This window comes from Nycticebus coucang, chromosome 2 (assembly GCF_027406575.1).
Source record: "Nycticebus coucang isolate mNycCou1 chromosome 2, mNycCou1.pri, whole genome shotgun sequence".
NCBI classification, from domain to species: Eukaryota; Metazoa; Chordata; class Mammalia; order Primates; family Lorisidae; genus Nycticebus; species Nycticebus coucang.
The window spans coordinates 73729165-73756125 of NC_069781.1; the positions used below are offsets into that span (position 1 = coordinate 73729165).

The 26961-nt window shown below is 34.0% G+C and overlaps 1 protein-coding gene across 8 annotated transcripts in view; it reads right to left on the reverse strand.

The window, feature by feature from the left end:
• Positions 1-26961, reverse strand: part of JAK2 (Janus kinase 2) — a 193579-nt gene that overhangs the window by 98798 nt on the left and 67820 nt on the right. For 7 of the 8 annotated variants that reach the window (XR_008376443.1, XM_053573500.1, XM_053573518.1 and 4 more), the window contains 2 exons: positions 12304-12427; positions 4507-4624 (listed from right to left, as the gene is read on the reverse strand). The exons of the other annotated variant lie outside the window; for it this stretch is intronic. Coding sequence is in view for 6 of the 7 variants with exons in the window: in XM_053573500.1 (XP_053429475.1) it covers positions 4507-4624; positions 12304-12427 (242 nt within the window). In the remaining variant the exon portion in view is untranslated. The remainder of the gene's footprint in view (positions 1-4506; positions 4625-12303; positions 12428-26961) is intronic. 8 annotated transcript variants of the gene reach the window in all.

Here is a 26961-nt window from a genome sequence, read left to right on the forward strand (position 1 = left end):
AATAGAGCTCCTGAACAGACCAATATCAAGAACTGAGATCAAACAAACAATAAAAAATCTTCCAGCCAAAAAATGCCCTGGTCCAGATGGCTTCACTCCAGAATTCTATCAAACCTTCAAGGAAGAGCTTATTCCTGTACTGCAGAAATTATTCCAAAAAATTGAGGAAGAAGGAATCTTCCCCAACACATTCTATGAAGCAAACATCACCCTGATACCAAAACCAGGAAAAGACCCAAACAAAAAGGAGAATTTCAGACCAGTCTCACTCATGAACATAGACGCAAAAATTCTCAACAAAATCCTAGCCAATAGATTACAGTTTATCATCAAAAAAGTCATTCCTCATGATCAAGTAGGCTTCATCCCAGGGATGCAAGGCTGGTTTAACATACGCAAGTCTATAAACGTTATCCACCATATTAACAGAGGCAAAAATAAAGATCACATGATCCTCTCAATAGATGCACAAAAAGCATTTGATGAAATCCAGCATCCTTTTCTAATTAGAACACTGAAGAGTATAGGCATAGGTGGCACATTTCTAAAACTGATTGAAGCTATCTATGACAAACCCACAGCCAATATTTTACTGAATGGAGTAAAACTGAAAGCTTTTCCTCTTAGAACTGGAACCAGACAAGGTTGTCCTCTGTCACCTTTACTATTCAACGTAGTGCTGGAGTTCTAGCCAATACAATTAGGCAAGACAAGGAAATAAAGGGAATCCAAATGGGAGCAGAGGAGGTCAAACTCTCCCTCTTTGCTGACGACATGATCTTATACTTAGAGAACCCCAAAGACTCAACCACAAGACTCCTAGAAGTCATCAAAAAATACAGTAATGTTTCAGGATATAAAATCAATGTCCACAAGTTAGTAGCCTTTGTGTACACTAATAACAGTCAAGATGAGAAGCTAATGAAGGACACAACTCCCTTCACCATAGTCTCAAAGAAAATGAAATACCTAGGAATATACCTAACGAAGGAGGTGAAGGACCTCTATAAAGAAAACTATGAAATCCTCAGAAAGGAAATAGCAGAGGATATTAACAAATGGAAGAACATACCATGCTCATGGATGGGAAGAATCAACATTGTTAAAATGTCTATACTTCCCAAAGCAATCTACCTATTCAATGCCATTCCTATCAAAATACCAACATCGTACTTTCAAGATTTGGAAAAAATGATTCTGCGTTTTTTATGGAACCGGAAAAAAACCCCGTATAGCTAAGGCAGTTCTCTGTAACAAAAATAAAGCTGGGGGCATCAGCATACCAGATTTTAGTCTGTACTACAAAGCCATAGTGCTCAAGACAGCATGGTACTGGCACAAAAACAGAGACATAGACACTTGGAATTGAATTGAAAACCAAGAAATGAAACTAACATTTTACAACCACCTAATCTTTGATAAACCAAACAAGAACATACCTTGGGGGAAAGACTCCCTATTCAATAAATGGTGTTGGGAGAACTGGATGTCTACATGTAAAAGACTGAAACTGGACCCACACCTTTCCCCACTCACAAAAATTGATTCAAGATGGATAAAGGGCTTAAACTTAAGGCATGAAACAATAAAAATCCTCAAAGAAAGTATAGGCAAAACACTGGAAGACATTGGCCTGGGGAAAGACTTCATGAAGAAGACTGCCATGGCAATTGCAACAACAACAAAAATAAACAAATGGGACTTCATTAAACTGAAAAGCTTCTGTACAGCTAAGGAGACAATAACCAAAGCAAAGAGACAACCTACACAATGGGAAAGGATATTTGCATATTTTCAATCAGACAAAAGCTCGATAACTAGGATCTATAGAGAACTCAAATTAATCCACATGAAAAAAGCCAACAATCCCATATATCAATGGGCAAGAGACATGAATAGAACTTTCTCTAAAGATGACAGACGAATGGCTAACAAACACATGAAAAAATGTTCATCATCTCTATATATTAGAGAAATGCAAATCAAAACAACCCTGAGATATCATCTAACCCCAGTGAGAATGGCCCACATCACAAAATCTCAAAACTGCAGATGCTGGCGTGGATGTGGAGAGAAGGGAACACTTTTACACTGCTGGTGGGACTGCAAACTAGTACAACCTTTCTGGAAGGAAGTATGGAGAAACCTCAAAGCACTCAAGCTAGACCTCCCATTTGATCCTGCAATCCCATTACTGGGCATCTACCCAGAAGGAAAAAAATCCTTTTATCATAAGGACACTTGTACTAGACTGTTTATTATAGCTCAATTTACAATCGCCAAAATGTGGAAACAGCCTAAATGCCCACCAACCCAGGAATGGATTAACAAGCTGTGGTATATGTATACCATGGAATACTATTCAGCCATTTAAAAAAATGGAGACTTTACATCCTTCGTATTAACCTGGATGGACGTGGAAGACATTATTCTTAGTAAAGCATCACAAGAATGGAGAAGCATGAATCCTATGTACTCAATTTTGATATGAGGACAATTAATGACCATTATGGTTATGAGGGGGGAAACAGAAGGAGCGAAGGAGGGAGGTGGGTGGGGCCTTGGTGTGTGTCACACTTTATGGGGGCAAGACATGATTGCAAGAGGGACTTTACCTAACAATTGCAATCAGTGTAACCTGGCTTATTGTACCCTCAATGAATCCCCAACAATAAAAAAAAAAAAAATACACCAATGTTTCAGGGTATAAAATCAATGTCCACAAATAAAAAACCTTTGTGCATGCCAATAACCACCAATGTGAGATGCTAGTCAAGGACACTATTCCCTTCACAATAGCTTCAAAGACAATGAGATACCTAATAAAAGCGGTGAAGGACTTCTATAAAGAAAATTATGAAACCCTAAGAGAATAAATAGGAGAAGATATTAACAAATGGAAAAACATACCATACTCATGACTGGGAAGAATCAACATTGTTAAAATGTCCATACTTCCCAAAACAATCTACAGATTCAATGCAATCCCCATTAAAATACCAACATCATACTTTTAAGATTTGGAAAAAATAATTCTTCATTTTGTATGGAACCAGAAAAAAACTCGTATAGCCAAGGCAATTTTTAGTGATAAAAACAAAGCAAGGGGCATCAGCCTACCAGACTTTAGGCTGTACTACAAGGCCATGGTGGTAAAAACAGCATGGTATTGGCACAAAAATAGAGATATAAACATCTGGAACTGAATAGAAAAGCATGAATGAAACTAATATCTTACAGCCACCTAATCTTTGGTAAACCAAATAAGAAAATACACTGGAGGAAAGAATCTCTTTTGAAAAAATGGTGCTGGGGAACTGGATAACCACACATAAAAGACTGAAGCTGGACCCACACCTTTCACCATTCACTAAAATCGATTCCAGATGGATAAAAGATCTAAATCCAAGGCATGAAACAATAAAAATCCTTGAAGAAACTATGGGGAAAACAGCTGAAGTTATTGGAATGGGGAAAGACTTTATGAAGACTTCAGAGGCACAGCATACTGATGAAAAAAAAAAAAAGACTTCAGAGGCAATTGCAACAACAATAGATAAATGAGACTTACTTAATAGGAAAAGATATTTGCATATTATGAATCAGACAAAAGCTTGATAACTAGGATCTATAGAGGACTTAAATTAATCAATGTAAAAAAAGTCAACAATCCCTTCTATCAATGAGCAAAGGAGATGAATAGAACCTTCTCTAAGGAAGACAGATGAATGGCTAACAAACATATGAAAAAATGTTCATGAGAAATTATTATCAGAGAAATGCAAATCAAAACCACTCTAAGATACCACCTAACCCCAGTGAGAATGACACAGATCACAAAATCTCAAAACTGCAGACGCTGGCGTGGATGTGGAGAGAAAGGAACACTTTTACACTGCTGGTGACTACAAACTAATACTATATTTTTGGAAGGAAGTATGGAGAATCCTCAAAGAACTCTAGACCTCCCGTTTGATCCTGCAATCCCATTACTGGGCATTTACTCAGAAGAAAAAAAAAAATCCTTTTATCGTAAGGACATTTGCACTAGACTGTTTATTGCAACTTGGTTTACAATTGCCATGGAAACAACCTAAACGCCCACCAACCCAGGAATGGATTAACAAGCTGTGGTATATGTATACCATGGAATACTATTTAGCCACTAAAGATGGAGACTTTACATCTCTTATATTAACCTAGATGGAGTTGAAGCACATTCTTCTTGGTAAAGCATCACAAGAATGGAGAAGCAAGAAACCAATGTACTCAATTCCGATATGAGGACAATTGATGACCTAGTACATGGTGGGGGTGGGGGAAGGGAATAGGGGAGAGAGGAAAGGAAAGAGGAGGGTGCGGGGTCATGGTGTGTGACACATCTCTTGGAGGTGGGACACAATTATAAGAGGGACTTTATCTAACTTATGCAATCAGTATAACCTGGTTCTCTGTACCCTCACTGAATCCTCAACAATAAAAATAATAATAATAATATAATCATACCTGAGCAAAAAGGTAAGACATGACAAAGTCATCAAGAAGAGGGGCTTCAGCACCTCGAGATATCCCATGCCGATAGGTTCTGTTGGTGCCGCTGCAATACCAGTGAGGAAAATAAAATCTACAAGACAATTACATTTGGTTAGCCTTCAAATAGTTCAAATATAAACATACTATGTGTATGTAACTACTTCCAATACTGAAAAGTATTATTCCATAATCAGAAAATACAGCTAACAGTATTTGATACAAGTTGGAGACAAAAGTATGTCTGAGTAAGACTGAGATAATAATACAGGCAGAAAGTATAAGAAACAAATAGGCATAAAATCAATATATTGCCTCCTTTACTGTACAGAATGTAGAAGCAGTAACAGAAAACAAGGAAATGTAGAAATACTAATAAAAATTTAAAACAATTTAATCCAGTGACATCAGTGGAGAATTTAAAAACACTAATTTGGTGTGAAAACAAATAATTGCTTCTTCTTTTAGAGAAACTGAAGTTAAAAACTTGTCCTTCAAAGAAACAAAATTAATTCCATATTTTTTGTAACAGCTTCATTGATATTTAATTTATACCATACAGTCCACTTGCTTAAAGTATACAATTCGATCTTTTTTTATTTAGTGTTGTACAAATATCACAATTCTATTTTAGAAAAATTTCATTACCCCTAAAAGAAACTCCATACCTAAATCACTCCTATGTATTCCCCAGATATAAGCTACCATTAATCTTTCTACCTTCATATATTTGCCTATTCTGGACATTTTTTTTTTTTTTTTTTTTGGCCAGGGCTGGGTTTGAACCCACCACCTCTGGCATATGGGACCTGCGCCCTACTCCTTGAGCCACAGGCGCCACCCTATTCTGGACATTGTTATAAACAGAGTCATAGAGTATGTGGCCTTTCTGTCTACTTTCTTTCACTAAGCATAATGTTTTCAAGGTTCATCCATATTATAGTACATATTATTACTTCTTTCCTTTTTATTGACAAATTAACATCTCACTGTACAGATTTATCACATTTTCCCTATCCAGTCATCATTTCATAGGAAGAGCCATGTACAAGTTTTTGCAGATGTATGTTTTCAATTCTCTGCATATACACCTAGAAGTAGAATTGCTGGGTCATGTAGTGACCCTACATTTAACTTTTTGAAAATGGACAAACTATTTTCCAAAATGGCTGCACAATTTTACGTTCCCAAAAACAATGCATGAGCATTTCAACTAGTCCAAATCCTCTTTAACATTTGTTTTTCTTTGTCTTCTTGATTTTTGCCATCCCAGTAGATCAAGGGTCATTGCATTGTAGTTCTCGTTTGCATTTCTTTAATGACTAATGATGTTGAGCATCTTTGTACCTGCTTATTATTTGTATGTCTTCTTTGGAAAAGTGTCTACTAAAGTCCTTCACCCATTTTTCATTGAGTTATCATTTTCTTGAGCTGTAAGAGTTATTGACATGTTCTGGAAATAAGAAATTTATCAGATATATGATTTGCAAACATTGCCTTTCATTTTGTGGGTTGTTTTTTCACATTTTTGACAGTGTTCTCTAATACACAAATATTTTTAATTTTGAGAAAGCCCAATTTATCTATTTTTCTTTTATTAACTTGAACTTTTGATGTCATATCTAAGAACCCATTGCCTAGTCTAAGTATGTAAAAATTGACTTGTATTTTTCTTTTAAGAGTTTTATAGGTTTAGCTGTTATATTTAAGTATTTGAATCCATTTTAAATTTCTTTCTTATATATAGTACAAGGTAGTGTTCTAACTTCATTAATTTACATATAGTTGTATTAGCCCTATTTTTATTTTATTTATTTATTTTATTTTATTTTTGCAGTTTTTGACCAGGGCTGGGTTTAAACCCACCACCTCCAGTATATGGGGCTGTCCCACTCCTTTGAGCCACAGGTGCCACCCTGTTTATTTATTTATTTTTTGAGACAGAGTCTCACTTTATCGCCCTGGGTAGAATGTCATGGTATCACAGCTCACAGCAACCTCCAACTCCTGGGCTTTAGGAGATTCTCTTGCCTCAGCCTTCTGAGTAGCTGAAACTACAGGTGCCCACACAACACCTAGCTATTTTTTTGTTGTTGTTGCAGTTTGGCCAGGGCTGGGTTCGAACCCGCCACCCTAGGTATATGGGGCCGGCGTCCTACCCACTGAGCCACAGGCGCCACCCTAGCCCTACTTTTTAAAAGACTAATCTTTCTCCATGAATTGTCTTGGCACCTTTGTAAAAAAATCAATTACCATCAATGTGAAGAATTGTATCTAGTCCATTGATCTATATATCAATTCTTACACAGTATCAGATTGTTTTACAGTCATTTTGTAGTAAATTCATTGTCTTAATTATAGTCATTTTGTAGTTAATTTTTAACACATTGCTGACTGCTCAGAAGTTACCTGGTAACATGAATAGTTTCTGTGTAGAATTGCTGGTCAACAACGTGTTAATAAGGCAGCTGTTCCCTGATTTATTTCGCCCAGTCTCAATTCCCAGCTGTCCCAAATTTAGCCTATTTTATTCTTTCTCCCAGCCTCATCTCTCAACTGCTTATAATATAGAATCATTTAGCATCTCTAATATCTTAACACATTGCTAACTAGCAACTTTATACAGAAATTATCCACGTTATCAGGTAACTAGTGACTGGTCAGCAAAAAGTGTTAAAATTAGAAAGTATAATTCTTCCTATTCTGTTATTTTTAAAAGATTGTTTAAGCTATGCTAAATCTCTTTACATAAATGTTATAATTAATCAATTTCTACAATAAAAATAGCTAGATGTTAGTAGGGATTACAATGAACATACATATGTTTGGGGGAATACTGTCATCTTAATAAGTCTTCTAAACATGACATTTTTTCCCATTTATTTAGATGTTTCTTTAATTACTTTCAATGGTATTTTATATTTCTCAGTGTACAAATTTTACACTTCTTTTGTTAAGTTTATTCTTAAGTATTTTTGATACTACTGTAAATCAGATTGTTTTCTAATTTCATTTTCGAATTGTTCATTTCTGGTGTATAGAAATACAATTGACTTTTGTATATTGATCTTCTGTTATGCAACTGTCCTGAGCTTATTTATTATTTCTAATAGTTTATTAATTCCTTATTTTTTTTATATACGAGATCATGTAATCTGCAAATAGAGATACTGTCATCCCTTGGTATCCATGGAGGACTGGTTCTAGGACCTCTCACAGATACCAAAATCTACAAATATTCAAGTTCCTGATATACAAGGGTGCAGTATCTGCATATAACCTATGCATATGAATTCAGTACAAATGCAATGTTTTTCTGAATATTTTCCGTCTGTTATTTGGTTGCATCCACAGATGCAGAACCAAATATACAACAAACCAACAGTAATTTCCCTACTTATTTTACAATCTGAATGCCTTTTGTTTTTCTTGCTAATTTCCCTGGTTAGAATCTACATCAAAGATGAAAGCTGAGTGCTTTCTCCCTGTGATCAGGAATAAGATAAGTGTATCTCAGTCTCCAGATTACTTACTATACCTAATACAATGTAAATGCTATGTACACAGCTCTTGCACTGTATTTTCATCTTGTTCCTAATCACAGAGAGAAAGTACTCAGCTTTCACCATTAAGTTTGATGTTACTTTTGGATTTTTTTTTTTTTTTTTTGCAATTTTTGGCTGGGGCCAGGTTTGAACACGCCACCTGTGGCATTTGGGGCTGGCGCCCTTCCCCTTTGAGCCACAGGTGCTGCCCTTAGTTTTGGATTTTTTATAGATGCCCTTTATCAGATTGATGGAACCTTCTTGCCATTCCTATTGTACTAAGTATTTTTATCATGATAAGATGTTGGATTTTGTCAAATACTTTTTGCTGTGCCTATTGAAGTGATGGTGGTTTGGGTCCTTTATTACATTTGATGACTTTTGGAAGTTACACCAAGCTTGTATTTTCTGGGACTAATCTCACCCAGTCACGTATTTAATCCTTTTTATATGTTGACTGAGCACGCCTAATTCCAAAATCTGAAATCCAAATGTTCCAAAATCTAAAGTCTTTGACATGATGCTCAAAGGAAATGTTTACTGGAACATTTCAGATTTCAGATTCTTGAATTAGAGATGCTCTAATGGCATGTATTTTATAAATATTCCAAAATTTTTTAAAAAATGAAATCTAAAACACTTCTGGTCCCTTGGGCCTGGACTTTATGGAAATTTTTTTAAGTTATTAATTCAATTTCTTTACTTGTTATAGATTTATTCAAACTTTCTATTCTTTATTTTGGCAATTCCTATAGTTTGTGTCTTACTAGGCCTTTGTCCACTTCATCCTGGTTATCTAATTTGCTGGCATTCACTAATTAATTATGAGAGATTGCTGCCTTCAGCACAGAGTTACAAGTATTTACTGTTCTCATGATTAGTGATGCTGAGCATTTTCTCAGAAATGCTCAGGACATTATTATAGGACATTATTATATTTGTTCTTCTTTTATAAAATAATTCTTTATGTATATGAAGTAATTATTTAAGCAATACAGTGTTCTTAATTTTAGATTTGTAAGAATACTAGCCTCTTATTTATTTGATTTGTTGAAACTACCTTTCAAGTTTATCTTTTTAAGAATTATTTTAACCTTCAAAAGTTTAAAAACTGTTATAATTCAACAATAGCAGTCATTCCCACATCATTTCTTCTATTGTTTTCCAGCTTGATAGCATTTTCCCATGGAACTGATAGCTGTTCAATTTCAAGTCATATTTTTATAGTGTGATTTTTTACACTTCTATTTATAAATCAATCTAATCTTTAATCAATCAAAATTTATTCTGATATACAGTATGTAGCTAAAATTTTACTCCAATAGCTAACCAGCTGGCCCATCACCATTTATTGAGCAATCTTTACCTTCTCAATTAAAATGAAAATTTTTCATCATATGTCTCTATATATGTGAAGGATAATTTTCAAGCTATAGTATCCCCACCATTCTCTTTTTTAATTGTCAATGTCAGTGTAATCTATTATCTTTAATAATAGAACCATTTTGTAGTTTCATATAATGTGACAATATCTCCCAGGACAAAGTATTTTAGAATTGACAAATAACTCTTCTTTTTCATTTATGTATCTTTTCATTTGAATTATTTAATAATTCTAAATTAACATTATACTGTGTCAAATTCCCTAAAATGCCTTCATTGGGATTTTGAATAAACTAGAGTTAATTCTACATTGTAAAAGAAATTGATAATTATAATATTCCATCTTCCCAATGCATTATTATGTGCTTATGATAGGTAGGTAGATAGAGAAGGCAGAAATAGACACATTCTCTCCATGGTTCCTGGCTCATAACTATCACAGCACTTGTTATAATGTTAGGGCCCTTTAAACTCTAGATATAGGCCTGAGGAAACAGAATCTCTATCTCTGACCTTCTTCTGGCCTTCCTTCACCTACCCAAGGGCAGGACTCTAATTTTGTTATAGGTCATTTCAGAAGGAGGAGTCCTGTCCCATATTTGGAGCAAGGAATGCTGAACAGAGAGGCCAAGAAGACTCTGAACAGACAGGCCTTGCTGGTTTCCCCATTCAATCTGCCTTTTTGTGCAATCACATTTTTATATAGTTGTCCATGCTGCAATCATGCCTGTCCCATGGGGTCCCCATAAAAGACCCAAGAAGACAGGGTTCAAGGCTCTTCTACATGGAGGGCAGCACTCCCAGGAAAGGCATGAAACCTCTACACCCCTTCCTATATTCCTCACCCTACCTATCTCTATGTATCTTTTCATCTGTTTTTTTTGTAATACTACATATCCTTTATAACAAACCAGTAAATGTGTTTCCCTAAGTTCCATGAGTTGCTCTAGCACATTAATTGAACCCAAAGAGAGATCATGGGAACCCCAACTCAACGCTAGTCAGTCAGAAGTTCCTGGAAACTCAGGCTTGAGATTGTTGTCTGGAGTGGGACAGTGTGGAGGATAGTCTTGGGGTCTGAGTCCTCGACCTATAGGATCTGATGCTATCTCCAGGTAGATGGTGTTAGAATTGAATTGGAGGACACCTGGTTGGTGTCTGCTGCAGAACAGTTTGCTTGTGAGGTAGTAGAAAGATTCCTCCTCCCCACACATGGCCATAGAAGTCTTCTGTATTAATTATTAGTGGTGGTGGTGTGAAAGCAGAGAAAAAACACAATTTGAATTGATTTTTCCTAACAGCTCATTCTTCATACTTATCTTTCAAATAAGTTTCTAATTTTCCTATGTTGTCTCCTGTTCTTTCTTATTAAGATTATTCCTGGATAGTTAGCGGTTTTGTAGCTTTTTTGATCTAGAATTCCTGGCCTCAAATGACCCTCCCACTTCGGCCTCCCAAAGTGCTAGAATTATGGGTATAAGCCACCCCACCTGGGTACTGTAGCTATTTGAATAAGATCTTCTTTATCTATCATATGACTATTTATATAAGAACACTATGAATTTCTGTATTTTATACAAACTCTTACTGATCCTGTCTTTTAAATATTACATCAAAAATGGTTTTTTGAACTCAGTGCAAATTACATCTTAAAATCAGAAAACTCAAACGCATTTAACTGCATATGTTTGTACAAAATAGAGGAAAGGAAAAAAGTAAAGCAATAGTAAAAAGTACTGACAGCCCACCAAGTGATAGACACAATATGAAATACTATATATACATTCTCTCTTTAATGAGGTACACATGACCTGGCTGAGCGGCAAGCTTATGAGGCAAACTAGGTCCAGATGTGAATATTGACTGCCATTTCCCAACTGTGAGACCATAAATGAATATAAATAATATCTCAGAGCACTATGTTCTTTATTTTTAATGTGGAACTATTACAACACAATGCTGTGATGAAAATTAAATAATACATATAAATGCTCAGAAAGTGATAGATATGGATGAGACACAGATCAAACATTTCTTTCTTGCATCCTTTTGACCAGAAAGATACTTCTGGATTTCTCTAAATAAGTATTAATATTTACATTGTCATAAATTATTAAACAAATTAACTTACAGTTTTTGGGCTATAAATAAACTCTGGCAAAAATCTTGTATTTCTGTCACTTTAGCTTAAAAAATTTGTATTTATAAGGAAGAAATATGAGATTGCACTTTATCGCACAAAATTCAAATCTCCTGGGAAATAAGCAATATTCTAAATATTTAGGATTTTGTTAGTAAAGGCCATTCTTATCCTTCTCTAAATTTTTTTTTTTTGTAGAGACAGAGTCTCACTTTATGGCCCTCGGTAGAGTGCCATGGCATCTCACGGCTCACAGCAACCTCCAACTCCTGAGCTTAAGCGATTCTCTTGCCTCAGCCTCCCGAGTAGCTGGGACTACAGGCGCCCGCCACAACGCCCGGCTATTTTTTTTTTTTTTTGGTTGCAGTTCAGCCGGGGCCGGGTTTGAACCCGCCATCCTAGGTATATGGGCCCGGCGCCTTACCGACTGAGCCACAGGCGCCGCCCCCTTCTCTAAATTTTTAAACTTATAATCTTAAGTGGTAAAGTATAGCTTTATTCAATATCTTTATTCTCAGAGAATTTCAATTAGATAACATATATGAACAATTTCTCTACTGGAGTCACACAGTATCAAAGATGACTAATTGCTAAATAATTGGTTTGGGTCTTTGATAGTAAATACTTGGCAATTTTAAAATGTTTGATAAATTTCTCCCACTTTGCCCCTTGCCATCAAAGAAGTTATTTTATTGGAGAAAGCACCTTATTCTGTAGAGCACATTATGCCTGGTTGACTCATCTATATGGAAGACATGGTTGGGTGGGTACCAGATCCTTTCTGTTTCACACATTAAAGCAAACATATTATGATACACAGGTGTAATACCTAGAAAAAAAGCAGGAAAAAATGATTACAGATAGATAAAAAACATTCATATACAATGGGCTGGAGAAACAAGTTAGCATAAATGCAGTAGCATTTGAAATGTTTTGATGCAATACACTGAATTCTTAATCAAATATTTTTATATAGGCATACCTCATTTTATTGCACTGTACCTTACTGCACTCAGAGATATTTTACTTTTTCCAAATTTGAGAGTCTGCAGCAACCCTATATTGAGCAAATCTATTGGCACCATTTTTCCAATACCATGTCCTTACTTAATGTCTCTGTGTCACATTTGGGTAATTCTCAGAATATTTAAAATTTTTTCATTATCATTTTATCTGCAATCAGTGATATTTGATGGTATTATTACAATTGTTTGTGTGTGGGTGTGTATTTTAACTAATGTTAGAGGTGTCAAATCACTGAAATATTTACAAGTCATCAGATAACTTTAAAAGAACAATGGAACAGTTTATTTTAAAATGTCAGATTTTACACAGTATGCTAAAATTACATCCTTTACACAATTTAAATGTACAAAAAATAATTTTATTGTCAGCTACAAATGTTCAAGGTATATGGTTTCTTAAATGATATTTTAGGTGTATATTAAGAAATTTTGAAGTCCACTGAATCAAAAAGCCTGTAGAACACCTAAGCCACACAACTAAATAATACATAATATTTTCAACCACATATAGAACATTCACATGTACATTCACATACACACAAATATACACAATAATCATGTGAACTCAAAACAAGTCTCCAGAAAAGCCAGAAAATAATCATATATACCATGTTCTCTAGCCATGCTTCAATTAAATAAAAAATGAACATGTAAAAAAATGTTTAATACCCTATATATTTGAAAACATAAGTCTCACAGAAAACAAAAGTATTTTCATTCTAGTGATGTTTTCATTATTTTCCACTATAGGTAGAAATGACACAAATAGTACACTCACAATAAGACTTAAATGCTGCATTTAAATTATTAACATGAATATCTACTTATGGATAATAATTTCAGCAAATTGTATATAAAAACATTATTCAGTAGCAACTTTTAAACTGTATTCATGCATTTAGTCTTTCATTTACAAATACTCTCAAATATCTTAGAGGTCAAACAAAAAATTATAACAGAAATTAAATATAACTAAAATCAGACTCTAGAGGGGAAATTTAGCTTTATCTGCTTATATTAGAAAACAACCTAAGAATGACTTAAGTATCTAATGTAATACACTAGAAAACAATAGAGTAATTCCAAAGAAAGTTGAAGGACATGATAAAGATTCAATAAAGAGAACTGACAAAATAACAGATGTTTCATTGCAATGACTAACAAAATAAACAAGCCTTTGACAAGTCTGATAGAAAAAAAGGGCACAAATAAATACTAAGAACTTAAAAGAAAACATAATCATAGGTTATGAAGACAAAAAGAAGTGCTAGAACAATAAATTTGAAAATGTAGCTAGATGGACAATTTTTTAGGAAAACACAATGTTAAAAAACATTAAAGAACAAGAAACTTCAGTGGAACTATAACCATGAAAGAAACAGGGTTTATCCACTTAAAAAAAAATAAAAAATGAAGGTGAAAAAAGGAAGAAAGAAGAAAAGAAAAATGATCATTAGGCCCAGATGAGATTTTATGTGAGTTCAACCAAACATGAAAGACAGTTTAATCTTAAGGATACTATTACAAAGTACAGAAAAAGAGGGGAAAGAGAAATTGACATACTCTGTGAGTTTAGTATGGCCATGTTACTAAAACCAAAGACATCACAAAGGGTAATCTTGCTCATCAATGTAAATACAAAAATAATGAACTAAACGCTAGCAAACTAAATCCAGCTGTTCATAAATATAGTTCAGAAAAGTCACTAAACAAATAATTACCACACAAAGCAAGTAACAAAAACAAACACTGAGACAAGAGAAGAATAAGATTTCCAGAGTTACCACAACATATTTGAAATAGCCAACATTTCAACATCCAACAAAAATTATAAAACAAGCAAAGAAACAAGAAGAAATGAAAATAAACTGTTCCTGAGGAGCAAAGACATTAGATTTACTAGAAAAACTTTAAATCAGCCTCCTTAAATATATTCAAAAGCTAAAGAAAGCTGTGGAAAAGATATAAAGGCAACTAAGAGAAGACTGTGTCAACAAATAGAACATGTCAATAAAGATAGAGATCTTATAAAGAGAATTCTACAGCCAAGAAGCATGATCACTGAAACTAAAAGTTTATTAGAAGGTTTCAAAAGCGGACTTACACACAGAATCCACTAACTTGAAGATAGGTCAATTAAAATTATTCAGTCTGAGAGGTGGGATGTGGGGAGGAAAGAAAACAAAACAGGTAAACTCTAACAGACCTGACCATTAAGTGTCCCAACATCAATATAATAGAAGAATCCCAAGGGAAAGAAGGCAGAGGAAAAGAATGAATATTTGAAAAATAATGGCCAAAATTTCCCCAACTTTGATGAAGCATGAATCTATAAATCCAAGAAGACAAACTCCAAGAAAATGGATTAATATAGAGTGATGCACACAGACAGACACTAAAATCAAACTGTCAAAAGCTAGAGATAAGGAAGGAACTTTGAAAACAGTAGGAGAGAAGTGACTCCTTACCTACAAGGAATCCTCAATAGACTAACAGCCAATTTCTCACTAAAAACCGTGGGTGGTCATAAGATGGAATGACATATTTAAACTGATGAAAGAAAAAGCTGTCAAACAAAAATTTTATATCTGACAAAATTATCCTTCAAAATGAAGAAGAAATCAAGACATTCCTGAATAAAGAAAAGCTGAAGAAGTTTGTTACCCCAAGAAAAGATAAAGGATGTCCTTCAGGTAGAAATGACAGGACACAAGACAGTAACTCAGAACTATGTAAAGAAATAAAGAACTCTTACAGAGGTAACTACATAGATAAACACAAAAGTCAGTATTTTTTATTGTAATTCTTTTTTTCCCTATATCTTAAATGATAAATGCATAAACCCATAATTATAAATTTATCTTAATGGGCACATAATGTATAAAGATGTAATTACAAAAAAAACAACATAAAGCTAGAGAGAGAGAACTGTATACAAGCAGAGTTTTTATATACTATTGAAGCTAAGGTGGTATTCAAAATAAGTTGCTATGAATTTAAAAGATTAATAGTAATCCCTGAGAAAATAACTAAAAAATATACAGAAGTAAATCTATAAATATAATTCAGCACATAAATGAACTAAAAAATAAAGACCATATGATTCTCTCAATTAATGTAGAAAAAGCTTTTGATTACATCCAGCATCCCTTCATGATCAGAACACTTAAGAAAATTGGTATAGAAGGGACATTTCTTAAACTAATAGAGGCTATCTACAGCAAACACACAGACAATATCATACTGAATGGAGTTAAATTAAAATCATTTCCACTTAGATCAGGAACCAGGCAAGGTTGCCCATTGTCTCCATTGCTCTTTAACTTTGTAATGGAAGTTTTAGCCATTGCAATTAGGGAATAAAAGGCGATCAAGGGTAACCACACAGGGTCAGAAGAGATCAAACTTTCACTCTTCGCAGATGACATGATGGTATATCTGGAAAACACAAGGGATTCTACTATAAAACTTTTAGAAGTGATCAAGGCATATGGCAATGTCTCAGGCTACAAAATCAACACCCATAAATCTGTAGCCTTTATATATACCAACAACAGCCAAGCCAAAAAAATAGTCAAGGACTCTGTTCCTTTCACAGTAGTACCCAGGAAGATGAAATATCTGGGAGTTTATCTAACAAAGGACATGAAAGATCTCTATAAAGAGAACTATGAAACTTTAAGAAAAGAAATAGCTGAAGATGTTAACAGATGGAAAAACATACCATGCTCATGGCTGGGAAGAATCAACATTGTTAAAATGTCTATACTACCCAAAGCAATACATAATTTTAATGCAATTCCTATTAAAGCTCCATTGTCATATTTTAAAGAATCAGAAAAAACCTCAAATAGCCAAAACATTACTCAGCAATAAAAACAAAGCAGGAGGAATCATGCTACCAGACATGAGACTGTACCATAAATCCATAGTGATCAAAACAGCATGGCACTGGCACAAAAACAGAGAAGTAGACGTCTGGAACAGAATAGAGAACCAAGACATGAATCCAGCTACTTACCGTTATTTGATCTTTGACAAGCCAATTAAAAACATTCAGTAGGGAAAAGATTCCCTATTTAACGAATGGTGCTGGGTGAATTGGCTGGCGATCTGTAAAAGACTGAAACTGGACCCACACCTTTCACCATTAACTAAGATAGACTCTCACTTGATAAAACATTTAAACTTGAGACATGAAACTATAAAAATACTTGAAGAAAGTGCAGGGAAAACTCTTGAAGGAATCAGCCTGGGTTAATGCTTTATGAGGAGGACTCCACAGCAACTGAAGCAGTATCAAAAATACATTACTGGGACCTGATCAAACTAAAAAGCTTCTGCACAGCCAAGAACATAGTAAGTAAAGCAAGCAGACAGCCCTCAGAATGGGAGAAAATATTTACAGGTTATACCTCCGATAAAGGTTTAATAACCAGAATCCACAGAGAACTCAAATGTATTAGTAAGAAAAGAACACGTGATCCCATCTCAGGGTGGGCAAAGGACTTGAAGAGAAACTTCTCTAAAGAAGACAGACGCACGATCTACAAACACATGAAAAAAAGCTCGTCATCCTTAATCATCAGAGAAATGCAAATCAAAACTACTTTGAGATATCACCTAACCCCAGTAAGAGTAGCCCACATAACAAAATCCCAAAACCGGAGAGGTTGGCGTGGATGTGGAGGAAAGGGCACACTTCTACACTGCTGGTGGGAATGCACACTAATACATTCCTTTTGGAAGGATGTTTGGAGAATACTTAGAGATCTAAAAATAGACCTGCCATTCGATCCTATAATTCCTCTACTAGGTATATACCCAGAAGACCAAAAATCACAATATAACAAAGACATCTGTACCAGAATGTTTATTGCAGCCCAATTCAGAATTGCTAAGTCATGGAAGAAGCCCAAGTGCCCACTGACCCACGAATGGAGTAGCAAATTGTGGTACATGTATACCATGGAATATTATGCAGCCTTAAAGAAAGATGGAGACTTTACCTCTTTCATGTTTACATGGATGGAGCCGGAACATATTCTTCTTAGCAAAGTATCTCAGGAATGGAAGAAAAAGTATCCAATATACTCAGCCCTACTATGAAGCTAAATTATAGCTTTCACATGAAGGCTATAACCCAACTATAGCACAAGACTATAAGGAAAGGGCCAAGGAAGGGGAAGGGAAGTGGGAGGTTAGGGTGGAGGGAGGGTTATGAGTGGGGCTACACCTATGGTTCATCTTAGAATGGGTACAGGTGAAACCTACTAAATGCAGAATACAAACGTCTACATACAATAACTAAGAAAATGCCATGAAGGCTATGATGAACAGTTTGATGAGAATATTTCAGATTATATATGAATGAATATTTCAGATTGTATATGAAACCAGCACATTGTACCCCTTGATTGCACTAATGTACACAGCTATGACTTAACAATAAAAATAAATAAATAAATACAGTATAACAACTATTTATATAGCATTTACATTATATTAGGTATAAATAATCTAGATAAAGTACATGGGAGGATATGCATAGGTTATGTGCAAATACTGTACCATTTTATATGTGAAACTTGGGCACCTGCAGATGTATCTGCAGGAAGTCCTTGTACTTTAAATGTAAATGAACAAAACTGTCCGGTTAAAAGCAGAGATTGGTAGAATAGGTAAAAATACATGTCCAACAATAAGCAGATAAAGCACTTGAACAACACTATACATCAACTTGTTCTTACAGATACATAAACAACACCCTCTTGAAACACATTTTTCTCAAGTGCACATGGAATGCTCCAGGACTGACCATATGTTATGTCACAACATAAATCTCAGTAAATTTATAAAGTTTAAAATCCCTCGAAGTACCTTATCTGAGCATAATGGAATAAAACTAGAAATTAGTAATAGAAGAAAACTAGAAAATTCACAAACTTGGAACTTAAACAACACACTATGAAAAATCGTTGAATCCAAAAAAAAAAATCACAAGGGAAATTAAAAAATACACTAAGATAAATGAAAATAAAAGCACAGCATATCAAAACTTTTGTCATGCAGTGAAACCAGTAAATAAAGAGAAATTTATAGCTGTAAATATTCAACTATATTAAAAAAGAATAAAAATCTTAAATAAATAACCTAACTATACACCTTACACCTTAAGGACCTAGAAAAGAAGAGTGAATTAAGTTTCAACCAAGAAAAAGAAGAAAATAATAAAGACTAAAGCAGAGATAAAGGGAAAGAGCATAGAAAATAGAAAAAAATCTAGTGAAATCAAGTTGATTCTGCAAAAAGGTCAAGAAAACTGATAAAACTTTAGCTAGACTGAAAAAGAAAAAAGAGAAATGATTTAAATTATGAAAATCTGAAATCAAAGTGGAGATACTACTGACATTACAGAAGTAAAAAGATTACAAGAAAACACAATGAAAAATAATTCTCCAACAATTTGACAACCTAAATGAAACAGAACAATTCCCAGGAAGCTACAAACTATCAAAGCTGACTGAAAAAGAAATAGAAAATCTAAACAGACCTACAAAAAATAAAGAGATCAAATGGACAATCAACATCTACCCTCCAAAAACACAAAAACAAAAACCCAAGACAAGCTGGATTAACTGGCAATTTCTATCACTTATTTAATGATATAATAACAAAAATCCCTTTCAAAATCATCCAAAAAACAGGAGAAGGAATAACACTTTCTAATTCATTCAATGAGACCAGTATTACCCTGATACCAAAGCCAGACAAAGATACCACAAGAAAACTACAGACTAATACCTTTAATGAATATACATGCATTTCTTCAACAAAACAGTAGTAAACTGTATCCAGCAATAAAGGGTTATAACACCCTTCTTCTGGGTTATCCCAGGAATACCATGATAGTACAACATATGAAAATCATGTAATGAAGGGAAAAAAAAACATATCATTTCAATTTATATATTAAAAGTTATCTGAAAAAATCCACTACCATTTTATGATTAAAACAACACTTCACCTAGGAATAGAAGGGAACTTTTCTGAAGCTGATAAAGCGTATTTGTGAAAAGCCCACAGGTAACATTCTAATCACTGGTGAAGGACCAAAAGCCTTAAAATGTACCCACCACTATTAGAAAAAGAAAAGGACTGAAATCCTACCCCCTAAAATCAGGAACAAAAATAAGAATGTCCACATTTACCACTTCTATTCAAAATTGTAATAGAAGTCCTAGCCAAAGCAATTAGTCAGGAATAAGAAATAAAGTCATCTAAATTGGGAAGGAAATATTAAAACTGTCCCTATTTCCATATGGCATGATTTTATGTATAGAATCGAGTAAATAATACCCCCCAAAATTAAACTTTAGAAATGAATTCAGCAAAGTTGTAGCATACAAGAGTAACAAACATGAATCAGTTATATTTCTGTACAATAGCCATGAACAATCCAAAAGTATTACTAAAGAAACAATTCTCCTTATAATAACATTGAAATAATAAAATACTTATGAGTAAATTTAAGTGGTAAAAGACTGAAAATTAAAAACACTGCTAGAAAAAAAGTTAAAGATGACCTAAATAAAAAGACATTACATATTCATGGACTGCAAGAATTAAGGTGGCAATATTCCCTGAACTGACCTATAATATATACGGAATGCAATCATTACTAAAATCTCAGCTGCCATTTTTACAGAAATTGACAAATTAATCACAAAACTCACAAAAAATTAAAGGGCCTAGAATAGCCAAAACAATCTTGAAAAGAAGAAATTTGTAAGACTTGCATCTCATACTTCCTGATTTCAAAACTTGCTACCAGGCTACAATGATACAAATAGTGTGGCAATGGCATTGACTAACACTATTTAGGTATACTACATTTCCTTCCGGTTTTTAAAACAAAACAAAGCAAAATAGGAATTTATTTGGTTTAAAGCATTTTTTCCATTAAGTACTTGTAATTTTTAAATTTTTAAAAATATAACATTGAAAGCATTTTTCTGTTACTATGTAGACTTCATAGCCATGTTTTTTAAATAGTTCTCTGTTCAGTGGCTCTTGGGAATTGGAAGGGTATCAAACATGAAAAAGGGAAACAACTTCTTCTTTCTAAAACAAACTAGAAGAAAAGTACAGAGCAGTGTACTGGGCTTACTTATCCTTAACTTGGTGACAGGTGAGAAAAATAAAAATAAAAAAGTTTTACCAAAGACAAAAAGAGGCTTTATGCCTGAAGCAATCTATGTAAACTGGTTTTACATCTCCAGTTATTTGTTGTTTCTTTCTCTTTTCACACTGTTTCAACTTTTCCAGCCTCCCATTCATTATTTAACAGAACTATAACTCTAATATTATTGAAAAGAAAGAACTAGAATGGCAAATTTTGCTCCATAGCTTATCCCTTTTACTTGCCTGTTCAAATTAAAAATGCTATATATAAGACATGAAAGGACAATGGCTAAATTTCATGTGTTCAATGCCTTGCCACTCACTTCCATCATTTGTTATGTAACAAATTATAAAGTTACTAAGCAGGCTAGTGGACCATTTAATCAAGTCTTAATAAGGACTGAGTTAAAAATTGTCATTACATAGGAAAATGAAATGTGAAATTTGAAGATTTAAAAAATTTTTGAACTACAGTTGGTTCTCTTTATTAATGGATGTAGAAACCATAGATACAGAAAGCTAACTGTTACTATACCATTTTATATAAAAAATTCGCACATCATGGGATTTTGGTTTGCACTGTAGGTCCTAGAACCAATCCTCCATGGATATTGAAGTATAACTGTAATTTGAATCAAGAATATAGTCACTTTGAAATCCAAATAATAATAATTTTAGAAATGTCTTTTAGAATTTGTAGATGCTTCAAAACTACATTAGGGCATTTTCAAATGCAATTTAACTTTATTTGCACTAGGAAAAAAGTATGGATGTGTATAATACTTTCTTTTTTTTTGCAGTTTTTGGCCGGGCCTGAGTTTGAACCTGCCACCTCTGGCATATGGGGCCAGCACCCTACTCCTTTGAGCCACAGGTGCCACCCGATGTGTACAATACTTTTATGTAGGCAGAATTTCTACAGGGACTTTGAAAGAAACAAATCTAAGATAGTCAACAGTATTACAGATATTCAAAGAAACCTGTATGTGCCTGGGTTCAGTGGACTTAAACATTACTCTAAAATAACAAAGCATACATTTCAAAAGTATCTAAAAGAGATACTTATAAAAAATATAAAATGATTTAGTGACATAAATTTAATAAGAGACAAACTAATAGTATAATAAAACTTATAAAAGAATTTAAGCTAAATTATTTATCAACTAATCTTAAGAAAACTGCTACTATAGGCTTGCTACTTACAAATTAGTCATTTCAATTTAATATAAACTTATTCATGGGAACCACTTGCTATTAATTTAAGAATTATTCTTAAAATAATAAAGGCATATTTATTTAAATGAATGCATACTGTTTACTAATTTAAACTGATCATTTTCCAATTATTAGTGCACTTCATGATATTTCATAACCTATTTCAAAAGTGGACAAATGAAAATCATCTCCAATTTACATTTAATGGCTATTCTGAAGTATACTGGCCTATTCTGACCCTCATCTACATTGTTCAATAAGACAAAATAAATTGATAACATATTTTTATCAATACTATGGTAAACACTTGAATTAGCAATCATACTATTCTGCTTCAAAACAAAAGCAAACATCTATTAATACAAAATTTTTTATTAAATCATAAACACATAGATCATGTACACATTAATGCATTTATGGGGCATATTGAGCTGATTTCATACAGAATTAGGAACGCTTAAATCACACTGGTTAATATATACCTCATTTTGTTTACTTAATTATTTCGTTAAGACAGTTATACTCTATACTAATAGATTTGACATGTACCCTTGCATAATGCACCATAGGTGTGATCCCACCATTCACTCAATCTGACCTTCCCTCTCTCCTCCCATCCCTCTCTCCTCCTTCCTTCATCTTGGGCCATAGTTGTGATCTATTCTTCATATGAAAGTGAGAGTAATTATAAATTGGTTTCATAATAGTACTGAGTACATTGGATATTTTTTCTTCCATTCTTGAGATACTTTACTAAGTAGGATATGTTACAGCTCCAACCATGTAAATGTAAAAGAGGTAAAGTCTCCATCTTTTCCAAGGCTGCATAATATTCCATGGTATACACACACCACAATTTATTAATCCATTCATGGGTCGATGGATTACTGGGGCTTCTTCCATGACTTGGCTATTATGAATTGAGCTGAAACGAACAATCTGATGCAAATATCTTTGTTATAAAGTGATTTTGGTCTTTTGGATATACACCTAGTAGAGGAACTGCAGGATCAAATGGCAGGTCTACTTTTAGATCCCTGAATATTCTCCATACTTCTTTCCAAAGGGGACATATTAGCTTGCACTCCCACCAGCAGTGCAGAAGTGTTCCCTTTTCTCCACAACCATGCCAACATCTGTAGTTTTGGGATTTTGTTATGTGAGCCACTCCTCTGGGAGTTAGATGATATTTCAAAGTAGTTTTGATTTGCATTTCTCTGATGATTAAAGATGATGAGCATTTTTTCACGTGTCTAGGCCATGCACCTATCTTCTTCAGAGAAGCTTCTGTTCAAGTCCCTTGCCCACAATGTAATGGGATTACTTGTTCTTTTCTTATTAATAAGCTTGAGTATTCTGTGGATTCTGGTTATCAACCCTTTGTCAAAAGCATAACCTGAAAATATCTTCCCCCATTCTAAGAGCTATCTGTTTGCTTTACTTACTGTGTTCTTGGTTGTGCAGAAAATTTTTAGTTTGATCAGATCCCAGTAATGTATTTTTGGTGTTGTTTCAATTGCCCGGGGTGGGGGGGTCTTCCTCATAAAGTATTCTCCCTGGCCAATCTCTTCAAGTGCTTCTCCTGCACTCTCTCCAAGAATCTTTATAGTTTCATGTCTTAAGTTTAAATCTCTAATCCAGAGTCAATTTTTGTTAATGGTGAAAAGTGTGGGTCCAGTTTCAGTCTTCTACAAGTCGCCAGCCAATTGTCCCAGCACCATTTGTTAAATAGGGAATCTTTCCCCCAACTTATATTTTTGATGGACTTATCAACAATCAAATGACAATAAGGGTCTGGGTTCATCTCTTGGTTCTCAATTCTGTTCCATACACCTACCTCTCTATTTTTGTACCAGTACCATGCTGTTTTGATCCCTATAGATTTATAGTCTGGCAGCATGATTCGTCCTGATTTGTTTTTGTTTCTGAGTAATGTCTTCGCTATTTAAGGTTTGTTCTGGTTCCATATAAAATGAAGTACTATTTTTTTTCAGATCTTTAAAGTATGATGGTGGTGCTTTGATAGGGATTGCAGTAAATTTGTAAATTGCTTTGGCTAATATGGACATTTTAACAATGTTGATTCTTCCTAGCCATGAGCATGGTATGTTTTTTCATTTGTTAACATCTTCAGCTATTTCTTTTCTCAGAGTTTCATAATTTATCCCTCTTTATAGATCTAGATCTCTCGATCTCTTTATAGAGATCTTCAACGTCCTTTGTTAGGTAAATTCCCAAATATTTCATCTTCTTTGGCACAACGTAAAGGGAATAGAGTCCTTGACTGTTTTTTCAGCTTGATTATTATTGGTATATATAAAATCACTACTGATTTGTGAGTATTGATTTTGTATCCCGAGATGCTACTATATTCCTTGATCACTTCTAAGAGTTTTGTGGTTGAGTTCCTGGGGTTTTCCAGGTATAAAATCATATCATCTACGAAGAGTGAAAGTTTGATCTCTTCTGACCCTATTTGTATACCCTTGTTGTCTTCTCCTGCCTAATTGCGATTGTTAAGACTTCCATTACAATGTTAAAAAGCAGTGGAGATAATGGGCAACCTTGCCTGGTTCCCGATCTGAGTGGAAATGATTTCAATTTTACTACACTCAGTATACTATTGGCTGTGGTTTTGCTGTAGATGGTCTCTATCATTTTAAGAAAAGTCCCTTCTATACCTATTTTCTTAAGTGCTCTGGTCATGAAAGGATGCTGGATATTGTCAAAAGCTTTTTCTGCATCTATTGAAAGAACTGTATGGTCTTTCTTTTTTAGTTTGTTTATGTGATGTGTTATATTTATAGATTTACATAAATTGAACCAACCTTGAGACCCTGGGATAAAACCCACTTGGTCATGGTGTATAATTTGTTTGATGTGTTGCTGGATTCTGTTTGCTAAGATCTTATTGAATATTTTTGCATCAATATTCCTTAGTGATATTGGTCTATAGTTTTCTTTTCTTGTTGGGTCTTTTCCTTGTTTGGGGATCAGGGTGATATTTGCTTAATAGAACGTGTTGGGAAGTATTCCTTCTTTTTCTATGTTCTGAAAAAAGTTAAGTAATATAGGTACTAGTTCCTCTTTAAAGGTTTGGTAGAATTCTGAAGTGAAGCCATCTGATCCCAGACTCTTCTTTTTTGGGAGATTTCATATTGTTGATTCTATTTCAGTACTTGATATAGGTCTGATCAGCATTTCCAATTCTTTCTGATAAAGTCTAGGAAGTTGCCGTGCTTCCAGTAGTGGTCAATTTCTGTCAGATTTTCATATTTCTGAGAATAAAGTTTTTGTAGTATTCATTAAAGATTTTTTAATTTCTGAGGTGTCTGTTACTTCACCTTTGACATTTCTGATTGATGATATTAGAGACTTTAAATTTCTATTTTTAGGTTAGGTTGGCCAAAGATTTATCAATTTTGTTGAATTTTTTAAAAAACAACTTTCGATTCATTGATCTTTTGAATAATTCTTTTGTTTTCAATTTCATTTAATTCTGTTCTAATTTTACTTATTTATTTTCTTCTGCTGAATTTGGGATTGGAATGTTCTTCCTTTTCCAGTTGCTTAAGATGTCCCATTAAGTTACTGACTTCCTCTCTTTCTGTTCTCTTGAGGAAGGCTTGCAATGCTATAGATTTCCTCTTACAACTGCCTTTGCAGTATCCCAGAGATTCTGGCAATTCATGTATTCATTATTGTTTTGTTCCCAAAATTTGGCATTTCCTTCTTAATCTCATCTGTGACCCAGCTGTCATTCAGCATGAGGTTATTTAGTTTCCATGTCTTTATATGAGTATGCATATACCTGTTATTGGTGAGTTCAACTTTTATTGTGTGATGATCTGAGAAAATACAAGGAATAATTTCTATACTTTTAAATTTTCTGAGGTTAGCCTTATGACCTAAGATGTGATCCATTTTGGAGGCTGTTCCATGGGCTGATGAGAAGAATGTGCATTCAGTTTTTGTAGGATGAAATATTCTGTAATTGTCTGTTAAATTCAATTGTTGTATAGTGAAGTTTAAGTCTAAAATTTCTTTGCTTAGTTTCTTATTGGAGGATCTATCTAACACTGCCAAAAGGGTATTAAAATCTCCAACTATTATGGTGTTGGAAGATATTAAATTGCTCTTGTCTATTAGGGTCTCCCTTATAAACTGAGGAGCATTCTGGTTGAGCAGATAAATGTTGAAAATTGAAATCTCATCATGTTGAGTGTTTCCCTTAACAAATATGAAGTGACCATCCTTGTCTTTCTTTACTTTTGTTAGTTTAAAGCCTAGTGTATCTGCAAATGAAATTGCCACTCCTGCTTTTTTCTGATTTCTGTTTGCGTGGATTACTTATGCCCATCTCTTCACCCTGAGTCCATATTTATCCTTTAAAATAAGATGAGAATCTTGTATGCAGCAGATATCTGGTCTGAGTTTTTATATCCAGTCAGCCAACCTGCGCCTCTTAAGAGGACAGTTTACGCCATTCACATTAATTGAGCGTAATGATAAGCCTGGTAATATTTTGGGTGTCAAGATTTTTGAAAGTCCAGTGGACATTTTGAATCTTTTCACCACTGTGGAAATTTGGTTTTGTTCAAGTAAAAGAATATTTAAAATCAGGTATGATAATAGGTCCTATAGTAAAATTGTGGTTCCAGTAAAATATGTCAGCTGTACAAAAAGAAGTCTCTCAACCAAAGGTTAGGATAGACTACAGAGAGATAACATAATCATGTCTCAAGAATAAAAAATGATTTCAAGATATACCAAAGAACTAAGAACAATGTGAGGAGAGATTATCAGAAGCTAACTAGAAGAAAATGATTTGTCAACCGTGGCTACAAAATTTTAAGTAAGAATTTAAATCAAATACATATTTCAACACGCTGATATTTTGCTTTTATGCTGCTTTAAGATTACCTTATATCATGAGATA